At 43.6% G+C, this 17,186-nt stretch overlaps 1 protein-coding gene across 1 annotated transcript in view; it reads left to right on the forward strand.

The window, feature by feature from the left end:
- The window catches only part of DIS3L (DIS3 like exosome 3'-5' exoribonuclease), a 32,744-nt gene extending 16,526 nt beyond the window's left edge, over positions 1–16,218 (forward strand). Inside the window, exons 7-17 of the mRNA XM_020876833.2 lie at positions 782–961; positions 3,308–3,477; positions 4,547–4,708; positions 6,607–6,854; positions 7,874–7,966; positions 11,068–11,601; positions 12,377–12,531; positions 12,638–12,816; positions 14,196–14,341; positions 15,342–15,516; positions 15,604–16,218. Of these exons, the coding sequence (XP_020732492.2) occupies positions 782–961; positions 3,308–3,477; positions 4,547–4,708; positions 6,607–6,854; positions 7,874–7,966; positions 11,068–11,601; positions 12,377–12,531; positions 12,638–12,816; positions 14,196–14,341; positions 15,342–15,516; positions 15,604–15,909 (2,348 nt within the window). The 3' untranslated portion in view covers positions 15,910–16,218. The remainder of the gene's footprint in view (positions 1–781; positions 962–3,307; positions 3,478–4,546; positions 4,709–6,606; positions 6,855–7,873; positions 7,967–11,067; positions 11,602–12,376; positions 12,532–12,637; positions 12,817–14,195; positions 14,342–15,341; positions 15,517–15,603) is intronic.
- Positions 16,219–17,186: the final 968 nt, after the last annotated feature.

Consider the following 17,186-nt stretch of genomic DNA (forward strand, 5'->3'; position numbering starts at 1 on the left):
TTATTGTTTACTGCCTTTTACACATGAAGAAATTTAACAACGGAGAAGCAAAGTAACTACCCGGTGTATCAGGATGGTGCAGCTGGTAAGCAGTGGGGCTGAACCTTGAGGTTTTAAGACACTGTCCTGTACCGCATCCCTGAGCTTTATTGCCTCATTGGAGTCTTTTAAAAAGTAACATAGATGAAAAACTGTGTGAATAAATTGTATCATACTAGAGTGTGCTGTTAGTTCTGCAGTGACAGGGTGAGGCTGGAGGAAAGTGAGAAGCCACGGCTTTCTCCAGGCTTCTGCTCATCAGGCTTCTAGTTCTGCAGTGTTTGCAGTTCAACAGCCTGCGGACCGCTCCCTGGCCGCGTGGCCCCTAAAGGTATGGGGCGGAGTCCCAGTGTGGGCTGACCCTGCCTCGTGCAGGGAAGCTACCTTAAAAGACAGTCTAGCGGTTAAGGCTCTACATTTCCAGGGCAGGGGATGCAGATTTGATCCCTGGTTGGGAAACGAAGATCCCGTGTGTCAAGTGGTGGGGCCAAAAAAAAAAAAAAAAAAGATGGTTGGGGGTGGCTTTATGAAAGCACATTATACAGCATGGCCTAGCTGCAGCGTCTCTTCCTTCCTAACCTGCAGAGCAAAAGTTTGCCTTGTTTGACTTCATCTTTGAAAGGAGGGAGCTTTTATTTGCAGTAATGCTGATTAGGTCTTGAACGGATTATGTTTGAAAGGCCTCACCAGTGTGGTCTTCCCCTTGGCTTTATGGGGTTTCTCTGTGCTGCTCCCCAAACAGATCTCATCAGTGACGTCCTAATCCACGGGATGAAGGCTCGAAACCGCTCAATTCATGGAGACGTGGTGGTTGTTGAACTGCTCCCTAAAAGTGAGTGGAAAGGGAGGACCGCCGCCCTGGGCGAGAGTGACGGTGACGACAGGGCCCCAGGCGAGTCCCCGAGTGAGCCCATGCCCACAGGTGAGCCCGCCCGAAGGCTGCCCGGCATCCGAGGGAGCTGTTGTTTCCTCTTCTTAGTCCGGAAATACTGCAATTATTGACATATGATATCATCTCTTTTCCTACATTATCAGTTTCCTGTCTCTGCAAGTTTATTTTATTCTCATCAGCACCCAAATAGGCTATAATATGTCTCACCTTAAAACAAAATAAAAACCCTCTTAGGTCCCATATCCTCTCCAGCTATCGCCGTTTTCTCTGCTTCAGTTTCTGGCAAAACTCTTTGAAAAGGGAATTCTCTCTCTTCTCTCCAGTTCCTCTCTCCCTGGTCTCTCCCCAAACCACAACATCCAGGCACCACCCCTTCCTACCTCTTGTCCTTTGTCAGAGTCACCAGTGACTTCACTGCCCACAGTCCTCGGCACCTAGAACCCGCCGGCAGCATTTGGCTGGCAGAGCACTGCCACCTCTTCAGCTGCTGGGCTCTTCTCCTCCACTGGTGGATTCCTCCTTATTCCTTTGCTGGTTCTTGCCCGTCTTACTCTCCTCTCGGATGCACCCGGCCTCCTCTCTGGATCTCTCCCTCTCTGCACACTCTCCCCAGGAGCTGCCCTCCGATCCTCTGACTGTCTCTCCAGCCCAGACCCCTTCCGCAGCCAGTTTTGTCTACTCAGTCGTCTGATTGGCCTCCTCCCCTGGATGTCTTAACAGGCACCTCAAACTTAGCACACCTAATAACAAACTCCTGATTTCTGCCCCCCCAACCTGTTTCTTCGGAGAAGGCGATGGCACCCCACTCCAGTACTCTTGCCTGGAAAATCCCATAGACAGAGGAGCCTGGTAGGCTGCAGTCCACAGGGTCGCTAAGAGTTGGACACGACTGAGCGACTTCACTTTCACTTTTCACTTTCCTGCGTTGGAGAAGGAAATGGCAACCCACTCCAGTGTTCTTCTTGCCTGGAGAATCCCAGGGACGGGGGAGCCTGGTGGGCTGCCATCTATGGGGTCGCACAGAGTCAGACATGACTGAAGTGACTTAGCAGCAGCAGCAACCTGTTTCTCTCTGACTGTTCCCCATCTCAGTAAATGGCCAGGCTGTTCTTGTAGTTGGTCAACCCAGGACCTTGGAGCTATCCTCACCTTCATTCACGCATCAGCATATGCTGTCCACGCTAGTGCTAATGTGTGGTCTGGATCCAGCCACTCCTGCCCTCTGCCACCTGGCTCCTAAGCCAGTACACTCAGACCTCTGGTGGGATTTTCCTGACAGCCGCCTCACTGGCCTCCCTGCGCCTGTCCTTGCTCCCAGAGAGTCTCTCTACGAGGGAGCCACAGTGGTCCTTTCAAAACCTTCAGGTCCTATCAGGTCTCTGCCAGGATATCCAGCTTGTCTGTTACCGCCTGAGAAACAAGCTTTCCCCAAGCCTTCTCACACCTCCTTTCCTCACTTCAGGTCTCTGCTCAGAAGTCCCTTCATGTAAAATAGCCACCACTCTGACCCTTCATCCCTCCTGGCCACCTTAGCTGCTCTGCATCTCTTAGCAGTCCTCACTGCCCCACATATTTGCCTCCCATCCCCACAGACACCCAGACTGGAGTGTAATCCCCAAGAAGTCAGGAACTGTGTTCTGATACAGCTGTATTCCCTACTAGGACCTAGAACAGGGCCTCATCCCTAGTAGGGGCTCCATAAATACTTGTGAAAAGCAAAGATAGCACTTTCAACTATTACACTTTGTCTTTTCTTGACTTCAGTCTGTGCTGATTAAAAGTTTTACGTATCAGACTTATGATTTGTATACTTAATAATGTTGAACCAAATGATTTTGGCTGGTAGGAAAATGCAAGACAGTGAAAATGCACAGCAGAAGGCATAGGTTTAAAAAAGTGAAAATCAGGGACTTCCCTGGCGGTCCAGTGGTTAAGACCTCATGCCTCCCCTGCAGGGGGCATGGATTCGATCCCTGGTCAGGAAACTAAGATCCCACATGCCATGCAGTGTGGTCACAAAAAAAGAAAAAAAAAATGGTGAAAATCATTGACTTTTCCCACATACCTAAACCTGAGATTGGTGAAGTAAGGGCCAAAGAGAAAGTGGGAATAATGCCTTCTAAAAGTCACACCACAAAATAAAAGGGGGAGGGGGGCATACTGACAATATTTATTTTAAAAATTACCTATCTTAAAAAAAAATGATCCATCCTTCTTAGAAGGAAGGCAAATGTTTGCATCTCTCAACTTGTGTGGATGTGCTTGAAAAAATTGGATGTTGCATTTCCTGTTTTCTTCCTCACTGCTGAGCTGGTCAGAGTCCAGTTAGGTGACACCTTACCAGTGAAGGCTTTCTTTTGTTTTGTTTTCCCAAAGGCAGAGTGGTAGGCATCCTTCAGAAGAACTGGCGGGACTATGTGGTGACCTTTCCATCCATAGAAGAGGTCCAATCACAGGGCAAAAATGCTCAGAAAATCCTAGTTACACCTTGGGATTACAGAATTCCCAAAATCCGAATCAGCACTCAACAAGCAGAAGCCCTCCAGGTACCTCCTCTCTTCGCCTCTTGTCTCTGCCAGCTCTTGAGCAGTACCAGGAAACGTTAACCTCTTTGCATAAGAAGGGATAAATTATTGATGGCATGTGGCATTCCGAGATCCTGTTTTCTAAAATTCTAAATATATAGAACCATCTATTAAGTCGTCCTTGGTTAATGAATGAAGGCCAGAGAGAAACCGTCCTAGAAAGAGCTGTGCACGACAGCTGGAGAGCACATTCATTATCCAGCTGTCCAACACAGAAACTTCCAGTAGATACACTTTGCCAGCGCTAACAAGCTTTCTTCCAGCAAGTGATATAGAAATACGATTGCTCTGCCCTGTGGGGATGATATAGCGGTACTTCACAGAATCGATTATCCATAAAGGAACAGAGCCCTGGAGAGAAGACATAAACAAAAACGTTAGAAATTAACCTTTATTGTGGCAAAGGGTATAGGCATCACCCTGTCTGATTTGCCCGTGTTCTGTAGTTTGTAAGTGAGATGCTGAAGCAGGATGTCCCCAGCCTGTAACCTGCTCATCGTGTACCTTTCCATCCTGAAGCCTCACTCAGGCTCTCAGAGGCCAGGTGCAATAGCTGCTTTTCGTATCTGTGGTGTGCTGGAACATGGGGCAGTGAGGTTCAGTTCACGCTGATAACCTTCTTCCCACCAAAAGATGTCTTAAGAAATTAGAAAGTAACTCCAAAACACACAAAAGTTGAAATGTTTTGTTCTGAAACTTAATCTGGACTGTACACAGTTGGGTTTTTCCCTTGGGCTGCGTGTGTTAACTAGAATGTGTCACAGTTGGCCCTCTTTCTCAAGCTTCCATCTCCAGCCCACTTACTTGGTGCGGAGAGGTAATGCCTCCCTTCAAAGCACTGGGTTAAGCATTTACCTACCATCTGGCGATTTAGTAAAACAGGAAGAACCCAAGAAAGGAAAAAAAGGAAGATGGTTATTTGTATTAATAAATTGGCCCCTCTCTATGGAGCTCAATGCTGTTTATCCCTTGTTCGTTAACTGACCCACTTAGCTCCTGACACCGGGTTCGTGTTTCCCCCTCTGTGCAGGACTTCAGGGTGGTCGTGCGCATCGACTCCTGGGAGTCGACATCCATGTACCCAAATGGACATTTCGTGCGTGTTCTAGGAAGAATCAGAGATCTGGAAGGGGAAATTGCCACCATCCTGGTGGAAAACAGCATTTCAGTGGTCCCCTTCTCAGAAGCTCAGGTCAGACTTCCCCAGTCCTTTGGTCTGATAAAAGACATTTTCTACTTTTTTGTTTGTTTGCCTTTGTTGTTGTTCTGTCAGTAAGAAAGAAAAATTTTTGTACTGTGTAACAAACTGCTATCTAAACCATAGCTAATGGAAAAAGGTCACTCCTCTTTAACTCTGTGTTTGAACTAGATTGAAGTCAGCTTCAAGTGTAGTTAGTTTGTTACAGCATCGTGGCTCTCAAATTTTTACATTTTCCAACTGTGCTAACAAATGGTATGTCAGTATCTTCCTGATGTAAGTGTGCATCCATCCCCCGTGATTACATGGGTACCTAGTTGTTATAGACCCACTGGGTTCTGCTCCCTGTCTTGATCATTCAACCAGAGGCCTGCAGAAAACTGTAGGAAGCAGCTTCTTGGGTATACATCTCTGACCCATGGGTCAAAAAAATCATGCTCATTATGAAACCATTTTTGTGACCTTTACGGAAAACAAAAATTGTGTGAACATAAAGCATCAGCTATTTGTGTCACGTTATGATCTGTTAAAATCCTCATACATCTTGTTTATTATTCTTGCATAGCTATATTCATAGTGCACACAGGCTATTTTTTGCTTCTTTCACTTAAAATTATTTCTATGTGTTGACATAGCCTACTTATTTTTAATAATGATGGCAAATTACTCTATATTGATGTACTCTAGTTTGCTTAAGCTTTCCTCAGTTGTTGAGCATTTGGGCTTTTTAATGTTTCAGTATTATAAAAGATGCTACTTCAAATGTTTCATAAGCATCACTTTTTTTTATCTTTTGATCATTTTCTTTGGAATGTAATACTTAAACTGAGATTACCAAGTCAAAGGGCATAAAAAATTTGAATAGCTTTTGCTGTGAATTGGCAGCATGTCCTCCAGAAAAATTGGGCCAGTTTGCATTGTCATCAAGAGCATATGGGTGTTCTTATTTTCATTATAATTTTTGACAGAATAGTAACTATAATAGTAAAAATACTTTAGAATATCTTACATTATTAAAATTTTATGTTTAACATTAGTATCTCAAAATCATTTGTTGACTTGTTTTGACAGCTTAGTGAAAAAGTTGGAACAAAATAAAGCATGAATTAGACTTCATAGGACTAGAATTCTTCCCTTTTAGCCTACTTAACTGCAAATTGATGGCTTGAATAGGTAATAATGCAGAAAAAATGCCCAAGATTGATCCTGCTTTAAAAAGGGAATATGCTTTTAATATCTGGGACATGTTGATTTTTTCAGGGCTTGGCTTGAATTAAAAGCTCAACTACATTTAAACAAATGGATCATTTGAAAATGGGGTAGATATTGTACTATTTATAAGCCACCCATTCATTCTTACTTCAACCCTCACAACTAAAGAGACTGTAAATGCTCCGGAACGTTCCTGTCAGACTGTAGAGTCTTCAAGGGCATACAGATTGTGTCTTTCCTGTTGAGTCCCGACTTCCCAGAGCCTCACACGGCTCCTGACACGTGTCAGGCACCTAATAAATAATTATTGCTCAAAAGAAACAAATAGGTAGAAGGTAGTGAGTAATGAGGGGCTTCCCAGGTGGCACTAGTGGTAAAGAATCCGCCTGCCAGTGCAGGAGACATGAGACTCGGTTTCAATTCTTGGGTCAGGAAGATCCCCTGGAGAAGGAAATGGCAACCCACTCCAGTATTCTCGCCTGGAGAATCCCATGGGAAGAGGAGCCTGGTAGGCTACAGTCCATGGGGTCGCAAAGAGTCGGACACGACTGAGCGACTTAGCACACGCACACGATGAGTAATGAATGGGGTTTCTATGCGGTCACATGGAGAATGTTAGAGAGTTTTTATGGAAACTTCTGGTGCATGAATTGCTGAATCTTGGGTCTCTACTTGTACAGATGTGTGAGATGCCAGTCAACACACCGGAAAATCCCTGGAAGGTAAGTTCCCAAGAGGAACGAGAACGTAAAGACCTGAGGAAAACCCACCTGGTGTTCAGCATCGACCCCAGTGGCTGTGAAGATGTGGACGACACCCTCTCGGTCAGAGCCTTGGATAACGGCAACCTGGAGCTTGGAGTCCACATTGCAGATGTGACGCACTTTGTAGCACCACACTCTTATATTGACATTGAAGCTAGGACAAGGTAATGCTTTCAGAAATCAGCACTAGGATTGTGTGTGTGTGACTATAACGTGTTCTACAACTGTGCTAAGTCACTTCAGTCGTGTCTGACTTTTTGCGACCCTATGGACCGTAGCGCACCAGGCTCCTCTGTCCATGGGATTCTCCAGGCAAGAATACTGGAGTGGGTTGCCATTTCCTCCTCCAGGGGATCTTCCTGGCCCAGGGATCAAACCCAAGTCTCTTACTTACATCTCCTGCATTGGCAGGTGGGTTCTTTACCACTAGCACCACCTGGGAAGCCCATGCTAGGTTCAGATTTTTAAAACCAAAGATTTCACAATTAGGAACAAGCCTGAAGATCCTTCCAGGGGGAAAAAAAATTTTTGAAGTCCACTTCCCTTTTTCCTTTAGAAAAGTAGTATCTCGATCAATTTACCTTTCCATTATTTATTTTTTTGGCTGCTGTGGGCTTTCTCTAGTTGGAATGAGTGAGAGCTACTCCCTAGTTGCAATGTGCAGGCTTCTTGTTGCAGTGGCCTCTCTTGAGGGAGGTTGCAAGGGCTTAGTTGCCCCATGGCATGTAGGATCTTCCCAGATCGAGGATTGAACCTGAGTCCCATGCATTGACCAGTGATTCTTAACCACTGGCCACCAGGGAAGCCCCTGCCTTTCCTTTTTTAACAAAATCTTTTCACATGCTGTACCCTACAGTGAAATGGGTTAAATTTTTCATGTAGTAATATCCTATTTTCTATAAATACTGGATCATTACACTTTAATTTTTCTTACACAGCTACGATTTGTACCACTCTTTCTGTCCCTTTTATATCAGTGGAAGAATATTCAGCCCAAAGCGGTCTCACTTGAAAAAGTGGGAACACAGGAATAGCTTTGCCGCCCAGTCTGCTGCACTCTATGAAAAAGCAGCAGCCGTGGGGAGCTCGTGCTGAGCTCTCGGCCGTTTCCACCGCAGCCTGTGCCGCCAGCAGGTCTGCCTCTTGTTGCTGAAGGTCACGGACCTGCCTGTGTCGTTCACAGGGCCACCACGTATTACCTAGCGGACCGTCACTATGACATGCTGCCCGCCATCCTCAGCGCTGACGTGTGCTCCCTCCTGGGAGGCGTTGATAGGTGAGTCTGTTCATTATTCTCACCGTCAGAACTTGTCTTGGTCCTTCTGTGGTGCCTGGCGGCTCTTGCTCCTGGCCTCTTCCTCTTTCTAAGCTACTTTCCCACCGCCCTTCCTGCCCCTGCTTCCCCCGCCTCAGTCCTCTGTTTGGGGGCAGCTTTATTTCTCTCACCTTCCCTTCCCTTCCACCCGTCTTTTCTTTTTGTCTCCTTTCCTTCTGCCTAGCTGGGAGGCTGCTTCTTCCTCTTGTTGACTTTTTAAAGTCAAAGTCTTAGAACAAATGTGTGTCACTTTGTACATATATGTTCCCTGGTTGAGGCTATTTTTCACAAGGACCATGAACTTAGGGAGTTTTGTGTTTATTTGTTGTAATTAAAGTTTGTATCTGTCCGTGAAGCTGAAAATTCACCTTCCAAAAGATGTTTAGTGAAAGGCTCCCACCTGCCACTTCCCATCAGTTACCAATCTCTTATGTTTTTTTCTAGATAAAATGCTGTAACAAAAAACACTCTGTTTTCCACCTTCCTATATGGGGAAACACCCAGTTCTTCCCTGTTGTGTCTTTCTTTCCAATAAGTCTGCTTTGTCTTTACAGAGAGCACGTTCCATCTGACACTGCTCACCACTCGACATGTGGAGGTCTTTCTCCACCCCAAGCTATTCTCTGCAACACCAGCTGGGTGTCCTACAATTTAATTCAGTTCTGATGCTATCTTCCCCAGAGATGGCATCAGGTTCCACAGGGTAAGGGCTCAGTCTCACACAACTGTCCCCCTCTCCCCAACTTCAGACACTGTCACAGGCCCAGATTGTCACCGTGCTTCTGACTGACCTGCTGTAGATTAGAGCAGGGGTCTGCAACCCCCAGGCCATGGAGTGGTACCAGTTAGGAACCAGACCGTCGCACGTTAGGTGAGCCGTGAGCAGGCAAGTGAGTGAGACTTCATCTGTATTTACAGCCGCTCCTCATGACTCGCGTTCCCACCTGAGCGCCACCTCCCGTTAGACCAGTGGTGGCATTAGATTCTCGTAGCACGAACCCTACTGCTCTTGGCTCATCCCGAGACCATCCCCAGACCACCCCTGGCCTGTGGAAAAACTGTCTTCCACGAAATGGGTCCCTGGTGCCAGAAGATTGGGGACCACTGGATTACAGGCTTCCACTACCCATTCCTTGCACTTTAGATGCCAGTTGAAAGTCCACATTGTTACCTGTACTTCTGACCAACTGGCTATAAATCAGAGATACCCAGACCTCCTCCTCAGGTTCAATTAATTGTTAGAGCGGCTCTCAGAACTCAGGAAAACAATTTACTTATGTTCACTGTATAAAAGTGTATAATAAAGGATACAGATGAACATCCAGATGAAAGAGTCGTGTAGGGCAAGGTATGTGGAAGGAACACAGAGCTTCTAGGCCCGGGGTGTCACTCTCCCAGCACCACCGTGTGTTCACCAACCCAGAAGCTCTCCAAACCTCACTCACTGGGGATTTTATGGAAGCTTCATCACATTGGCAGGCTCAATTAGTAACTCCATTTTCAGCCCTTCTCCTCGAGAGAATGAGGGGCAGGATTGACAGCTTCTAATCATGACTTGGTCTTTCTAGTGACCAGCCTCATCCAGGAGCCCACCTCGTTAGAACAAGACATGCCTGTCCCCCAGGAAGTTACAAGGGTGTCAGGAGTCCTGTGTCAGGAGGTAGGGACAAAGACCAACATGAGTTTTCTGTTATGTCACACACTAATGCGCATGTTTGGACATGTGGTCTTTCTTTGTCATACAAATGGTGACCACATATACTCTTCAGACCTTGCTTCTTTTTTAACTTAACAATGTATCTTGGAGATCACTCCATGTTAATAACAGTTCTCTATCTAGGGAAATTTGGGTTGCTTCCAAGCTTTTGCTATTATAAACAAAACTGTAATGAATTACTTGGAATATAGCTCATTTCACATTTTTAAAAGTACAGTATCTCTGGAAGATAAAGTCCTAGAAGTGGAATTTCTGTGTCAAAGGGTATATGCATTTGTGTTTAAAAAGCAAATCTCCTTCCATAGAGGTTATACCAGTTACATTCTCTGTCAATATATGAGAGTACTAGTTTCCCCACAACCTTGCCAACACAATATATTGTGTTTTTTTCTCTTTGCCAATTTGATAAATGAACATGGTATCTTACAAAAGTGGTTTTGGTTTGCATTTTTCCTTCTATGAGTAAAGTCATTTTTTTTTGTATGCCTAACAGTCATTTGTGTATCCTGTTCTGTGAACTCTTGTGTTTCTTTCCCCTTTTTCTTTTGCTTTCTTGATCTATTAGTAATTGGTATGTAAGAGCTCTTCCCATGTTAAGAAATTAGCTCTGTTTTTTATGTCAGTTGCAGATGTTAAGAGTGATGGTAGTAAAGTTGTTCTTTACTAAGTGAACTTTTTGCTCATGAACCTGCCATCAAGACTGATATCCTAGTTCAGTGTTACCTAGTAGCATTCAAAAGGCTTGACTCCCCTTTGCTGGAGAACCCAGTAGACTTAACTATCAGTGCTGTGCTGTTCTCAGGAGCATGGAGAACCGTCAAGTTGAGCTTGCAACAGTACCTGTGAACTCATTTCAGATTTGCTCAGAGGTCCATAGAACCTTGCCTGCTGCTGCTGCTGCTGCTGCTAAGTCGCTTCAGTCGTGTCCGACTCTGTGCGACCACATAGACAGCAGCCCACCAGGCTCCACCGTCGCTGGGATTCTCCAGGCAAGAACACTGGAGTGGGTTGCCAGTTCCTTCTCCAGTGCATGAAATTGAAAAGTGAAAGTGAAGTCCCTCAGTCATGTCCGACTCCTAGCGACCCCATGGACTGCAGCCTACCAGGCTCCTCCATCCATAGGATTTTCCAGGCAAGAGTACTGGAGTGGGGTGCCATTGCCTTCTCCTAGAACCTTGCCTAACCTCATTTTAATTTTAAATATCTTTCATGTTAGCAGCAGAGTGTTGGATTGAAGCATCAGAAACCCATAGCCGCGTCATTTCTTTCGTTACATTTAGGCTCTAGTTCTGTTCATTTCAAAAAATGGTAGAATTAACAATGATGCATGTGACTGGTTTTGCAGGTATGCTGTAAGCGTCATGTGGGAATTAGATAAGACCTCCTATGAGATTAAGAAAGTGTGGTATGGCAGAACCATTATTCGATCGGCATACAAACTATTTTATGAAGCAGCCCAAGACTTGCTGGACGGAAACTTCAGCGTTGTGAAGGATATTCCGGAATTCAAGGACCTGGAGGAGAGGAGCCGACAGGCCAAGCTGGAGGAGTTAGTGTGGGCGATCAGGAAGCTGACAGACATAGCCCGCCACATCCGAGCCAGGCGGGACTGCTGCGGTGCCCTGGAGCTGGAAGGGGTGGAGGTTCGCATCCAGCTCGATGAGAAAAAGAACATTCACGACCTCATCCCGAGGCAACCCCTGGAAGTCCACGAGACCGTGGCTGAATGCATGATCCTGGCCAACCACTGGGTAGCCAAGAAGATCTGGGAGAGCTTCCCCCACCAAGCCTTGCTGCGCCGACACCCTCCTCCGCACCAGGAGTTTTTCTCCGAACTCCGAGAATGTGCTAAAGCAAAGGGCTTCTTCATAGATACACGGTAATTTCTCTTTTGAAGGGGCAGGAAGATGGAAGGGGTTACTGTACACTTGTGTATTTTACAGTGGATATTAAAATGTGACAGCCAGATCTTTGACCAAAAAGGGAAAACTTCTTGCCTTTTCTTCATTTACTATAATGTAGGTAAAGAGGCTTCCTTTTTTCTTTTTGGCTGCCCGGCATGACTTGGGGGATTTTAGTTCCCCAACCAGGAATTGAGGCATGTAGTTTTAACCACTGGGCCACCAGGGGAGTCCTTGGCTCAATAATTCTTGATTTAAAAAAAGAAAAAGTTCATTTATTGACCTATACAGGATGTTTAAGGTTAAGGGCATTAGGAATTTTGTTCAAAAGGTACCTGGCCACCCACTATGTGCTGAGCGTGACCTTCACCTCATAGGTTCAGCACATTATTCTTCACTACTTGAGAAAAGTACTGGAGGGAATTCCCTGGTGATCTGGTGGTTAGGACTTGGCGCTTTCAGTGCGGTGGCCCGGGTTCCATTTCTGGTTGGGGAACTAAGATCCTGTAAGCCGTGCAGTGTGGCAAAAACAGAAAACAATGTTATTTGAATTCTGAAATTTTCTTTGTTTAAATCTCAAAAGCAAGTTAGATTTCTGTAGTTGAAAAAAGTTGCTTCTCTGAAGTGTGCCCCAAATAAATTTAACTGTGGGCAGATGAGCATATTCAGTTGGTGAATAAAGGGTTCCCCTCGAGTGTTGACTTGTAAATTATTGCTGGGGACCAAAGAAGAATTTTTCCATTTTTTTGTCAGGTCCAATAAAGCACTGGCTGATTCTCTGGATAATGCAAATGACCCCCACGATCCCATCGTCAACAAGTTACTTCGATCAATGGCTGCACAGGCCATGTCTAACGCTCTGTATTTTTCCACCGGATCATGTGCTGAGGAAGAGTTCCATCATTATGGTGAATGATTACAGTTTTCTTCTGTTATGGCCAAAGCCTTGAGCAAAATGTTTAAAAAAGTTTTTGTTGTTGTTGTTGATTTTGATTTTTTGGTTTATTTTTTAAGGTCTTGCATTAGATAAATATACTCACTTTACCTCTCCAATAAGAAGATACTCAGATATTATAGTACATCGATTACTAATGGCAGCCATTTCAAAAGATAAGAAAATGGAAATTGAGGAAAATTTATTCAGCAACAAAGATCTTGAGGAGTTATGCAGACATATCAACAACAGAAACCGAGTAAGGGGGGGTTTTTAATTCTCTTATCCATCTCTCCTTTGCTAACAGAATATCAGCTTTGTTGTGTAGTGGAATGCAGTACCATCTATTCCAGCAAATTAAACTCTAGAATTATTCCAATCAATAAGAAAGATGAAAAATCATAAAGTTTGTTGAGTAGCTCTCAATACATTTACAAATGTTCTAAAATACTTAATGCTGATTTATGAGATTCAACCAGTCAGATTTTTTCCCCCAAAGTGTAGAAATGTGAAAGATTGTCTATCATCTTACTACCCAAAGATAATAACAATTCTAGACAATGCTTTTTATTTATAAAAATATCCAATCATACCTGCTGTTTGAAGTAGGCCTTTTTTCACTTGTTATTGATAGCACACCATATCAATATAGTTACATCATTATTTTAGAAACTACCTTGTATTTTATTTCAAATTGTTTCTATTGACCATGTTATACAACTTAGATAGAACTAGACCATTTGGTGATACATCAGATTGGAAACTACCTAAATGTTTAATATTATCTGTATCCAGTTGGAACACTAGTTTGATACTATACAATCTTATAGCCACTACTCATGTTGGTTTCAATTAAAACTTCAGCTCCACAGTTGCACTAGCCACATTCCACATGCTTAATAGACATGTGTGGCTAGTGGCTACCTATGGGACGACACAGATACAGAATGTTTCCATCCTTTCAGAAAGTTTGGATAGGCAGCAGTGTTCCTCGAAATCTAGTTTACAACCATCCTTGTGTATACATTTTTTATAGACTTCTCACATTTTGCCTGGATAAATTCCTGACAATAATGAATTACTGAATCAAGAGGGATACACAAAACTTTCAGCTTTTGTTTTTAATTGGAAGATAATTGCTTTATAATTTATAGTGAAATAAATCAGATAAATAAATCTGCCATACATCAACATAAATCAGGCATAATTAAAACTTTCATACCTATTACTAAATTGCCCTCCAGAATATAGTTCTAATTTGCACTTCCATCAGCAGGATTTGCTAGGACAGACTTGAAAAATCAGGTAAGACATAGACCTGGGTACTTTTCCTCTTCTTGAGTGAACTATAAACAGCTTTTAAATAACAAACAAGTAGTTTAAGAATTAATTTTCTAAGACATTTTTGAGGGCTTGATAAAGGGTCTTACAAAATTGATTTAATTAATATAGTTTTCTAGAACCTAGCCTTTTAAAAAAGACATTGTTTCTTTGGGACTATGAATCACATGTATTAATAGTTTTCTAGAACCTAGCCTTTTAAAAAAGACATTGTTTCTTTGGGACTATGAATCACATGTTTCTTCTGGGGTGTCAAGAATCCATCATCATGTTTGGGGGTTGTGTTTCTTCTTACAGGCAGCACAACATTCTCAGAAGCAGTCTACTGAGCTCTTCCAATGCATGTATTTTAAAGACAAAGACCCAGAAACTGAGGAGCGTTGCATATCTGATGGGGTCATTTATTCAATTAGGACAAATGGTGTGCTTGTGTTTATACCAAGGTATGTTATTTCTAACACAAAAGTTGTTATGAAGTCATAGTTAACCTTAAAGTATAGACACAGTATAGAAATGGTAGGTTCCATCCCTGGGTTGGGAAGATCCTTTGGAGAAGGGAAAGGCTACCCACTCCAGTATTCTGGCCTGGAGAATTCCATGGACTGTATAGTCCATGGGGTCACAGAGTTGGACAAAACTGAATGACTTTCACTTTATAGAAATGGTACATTAGATATCATTCTTTAAAGCACTTACTTTAGCAACTGTTTTGAAGTTACCATATGTACATAATGTAATATATAATTCATTGAAAGAAAGTGAAAGTGAAGTCGCTCAATCATGTCCAACTCTTTGCGACCCCGTGGACGTAGCCCACCAGGCTCCTCCGTCCATGGGATTCTCCAGGCAAGAATACTGGAGTGGGTTGCCATTTCCTTCTCCAGGGGATCTTCCCGACCCAAGGATCAAACCCCAGTCTCCTGCACAGCAGGCAGACGCTTTAATGCTTTATATAATTCATTATATAAGTATAAAAAAAGAGATCCCTGGTAGCTCAGATGGTAAAGAATCTGCCTGCAATGCAGGAGACCTGGGTTCAATTCCTGAGTCAAGAAGATCCCCTAGAGAAGGGAATGGCAAACCACTCCAGTATTCTTGCCTGGAAAATTCCATGAACAGAGGAGCCTGGCAGGCTACAGTCCATGGGGTCACAAAAAGTTGGACACAACTGAGCGACTAACACTTTCACTCACTTCTGTGTAAGTCATCAGATAGTTTTATTTTTTCTTTAGCAAAACATTTTGTTTTCATCTGCTCAGTGAAGTAGATATTTGGAGGTAAATCAGATGTAAAGTTCGTTTTCTGCTGGGTTTGTTTGTTTTTGGAAGATTTTTGTTGTTGTTGTTTTGAAGCTGTAAGAAAAACTAGCGTTCTAGATAAGTATACAAGATCTGCATACTAAAGAATATACATCTCTGAATTTTTACTCTAACAATAATTCAGGTTTGGGATTAAAGGTGCTGCTTATTTAAGAAATAAAGATGGTTTGGTGATCTCATGTGGCCCAGATGGCCATTCTGAATGGAAACCAGGATCCCTTCAACGCTTTCAAAACAAAATCACCTCTACCACGACAGGAGGGGAATCTGTTACGTTCCATTTGTTTGACCATGTAACAGTAAGTCTGTATTTACATTAAGCATTGCTTTCCATGCAACAAGCAAAGAATGTGACTTAGTAATATGCATTTTCTCCTCTATGATAGGTGAGAATATCTGTACAGACCTCACGTTGCCATTCTGATACAATACGGCTTGAAATAATAAGCAGTAAACCACACATGACACCAGATACAGAACTTTTTCAGCAGAGTTCCCTCTTGCTAAAGAGTGATTTAGTGAAAGAAGTAACTAGATCTGTGGAGGAGGCTCAACTTGCTCAAGAAGTCGAAGTAAACATCACTGAAGATTATAAAAAATACTGCCAAACAAAGGGAAGAAGCCTGTATACACTTCTGGAGGAAATAAGAGACCTAGCTCTCCTGGATGTCTCCAACAGTTATGGCATATGAAACTCTTCTGACTTCATTAAAGGAGAACTTTGTCTTACGTGAATGTTTTACCTTCTTTTAAACATCAAGGTAAAATTTTCTGTGCCCTTCAGTGCCACCCAATCCCTGATTGGCGGCGGGGGGTGGGGGGTGAGGAAATTGGGTAGATATTTCACGTATTTGTGTAATGTTTTCTTATCACTAAGTTGCATTAAAATTCAATTAGGTCATTATGGAAAGTGGTTTTTCAGAGATACTGAATCACTGAATCCTGGCTCTGCAAAACAGGTTGCCAGTCTTGTTAATAAACCCAGAATTGACTTTTGGCTAGCTTGTCTCAAGTCAGTTCTTTTATTGCATTAATTTTCCAGTAATTTCTACACTGGGCCATTTGGGTCACAGGTCCCTCTGACATCTGCCAGATTAACTTTTCAGTTTCCTTCAGATAGTAAGACTCAGTCCTGTCCATGTGTCCACTGTAAAACCTTTGACTTCATATTTGACTCAGTCTCCCCTGCTGTCCCCAGCACCAGTTGGAGTTGGGGCATAGGGAGTGGGATGGGATGCACAGGGTAAGGTCTGTTCTCTCACACCTCCCTTCCATCCTCTCACTGAGCTGAGTACTCCTCAGATGAGTTGCCCAGGCCTTGCCCTTGCTGGAGACTTATTACTTAGCACCATCACTCTGCCAGCCTGCCCCTCGCCCCAGAAGCGACCTTCCCATGTCCTGGTTTGTAAAGACTAGCTTTGCCTTGCCCTCTCTCATGGGAATCTCCTAAGAACCAGACAAACCTTTAAACTTGATTCTCAACATAGTACTGTCTGTAATTACCCCTCCACCAAGTAAGTAAACTGAGGCTGGAAAAACTCCAACTAGGTCTTCCCACCAAGTGCCTCTAACACTTCAGCCTTATATCCACCATTCCCAAATCTCTTTATTTCCTAGATTTTCATTTCTATATTATTGCACATGTTCTTCCCAATCCTTGGCATCTCCACCAACGCAGGATCTCCTGTGAATCCTCCCGAGGTGCTCATGATGCTTTGCAAGTTTCTCTCCAACTAACTAGTCAGTAAGGTACCAACCTTCCCTGGTAGTTCAGTGGTAAAGAATCTGCCTGTCAATACAGAAGACACGGGTTTGATCCCTGGTCTGAGAAGATCCTCTGGAGAAGGAAATGGTAACCCACTACAGTACTGCCTGGAAAACCCCATGGACAGAGGAGCCTGGTGTGCCACAGTCCATGGGGTCACAAAGAGTTGGATACAACTTAGTGACTGAACAACAACAAAAAGGT

Source organism: Odocoileus virginianus, chromosome 6, assembly GCF_023699985.2.
Source record: "Odocoileus virginianus isolate 20LAN1187 ecotype Illinois chromosome 6, Ovbor_1.2, whole genome shotgun sequence".
Lineage (NCBI taxonomy): Eukaryota > Metazoa > Chordata > Mammalia > Artiodactyla > Cervidae > Odocoileus > Odocoileus virginianus.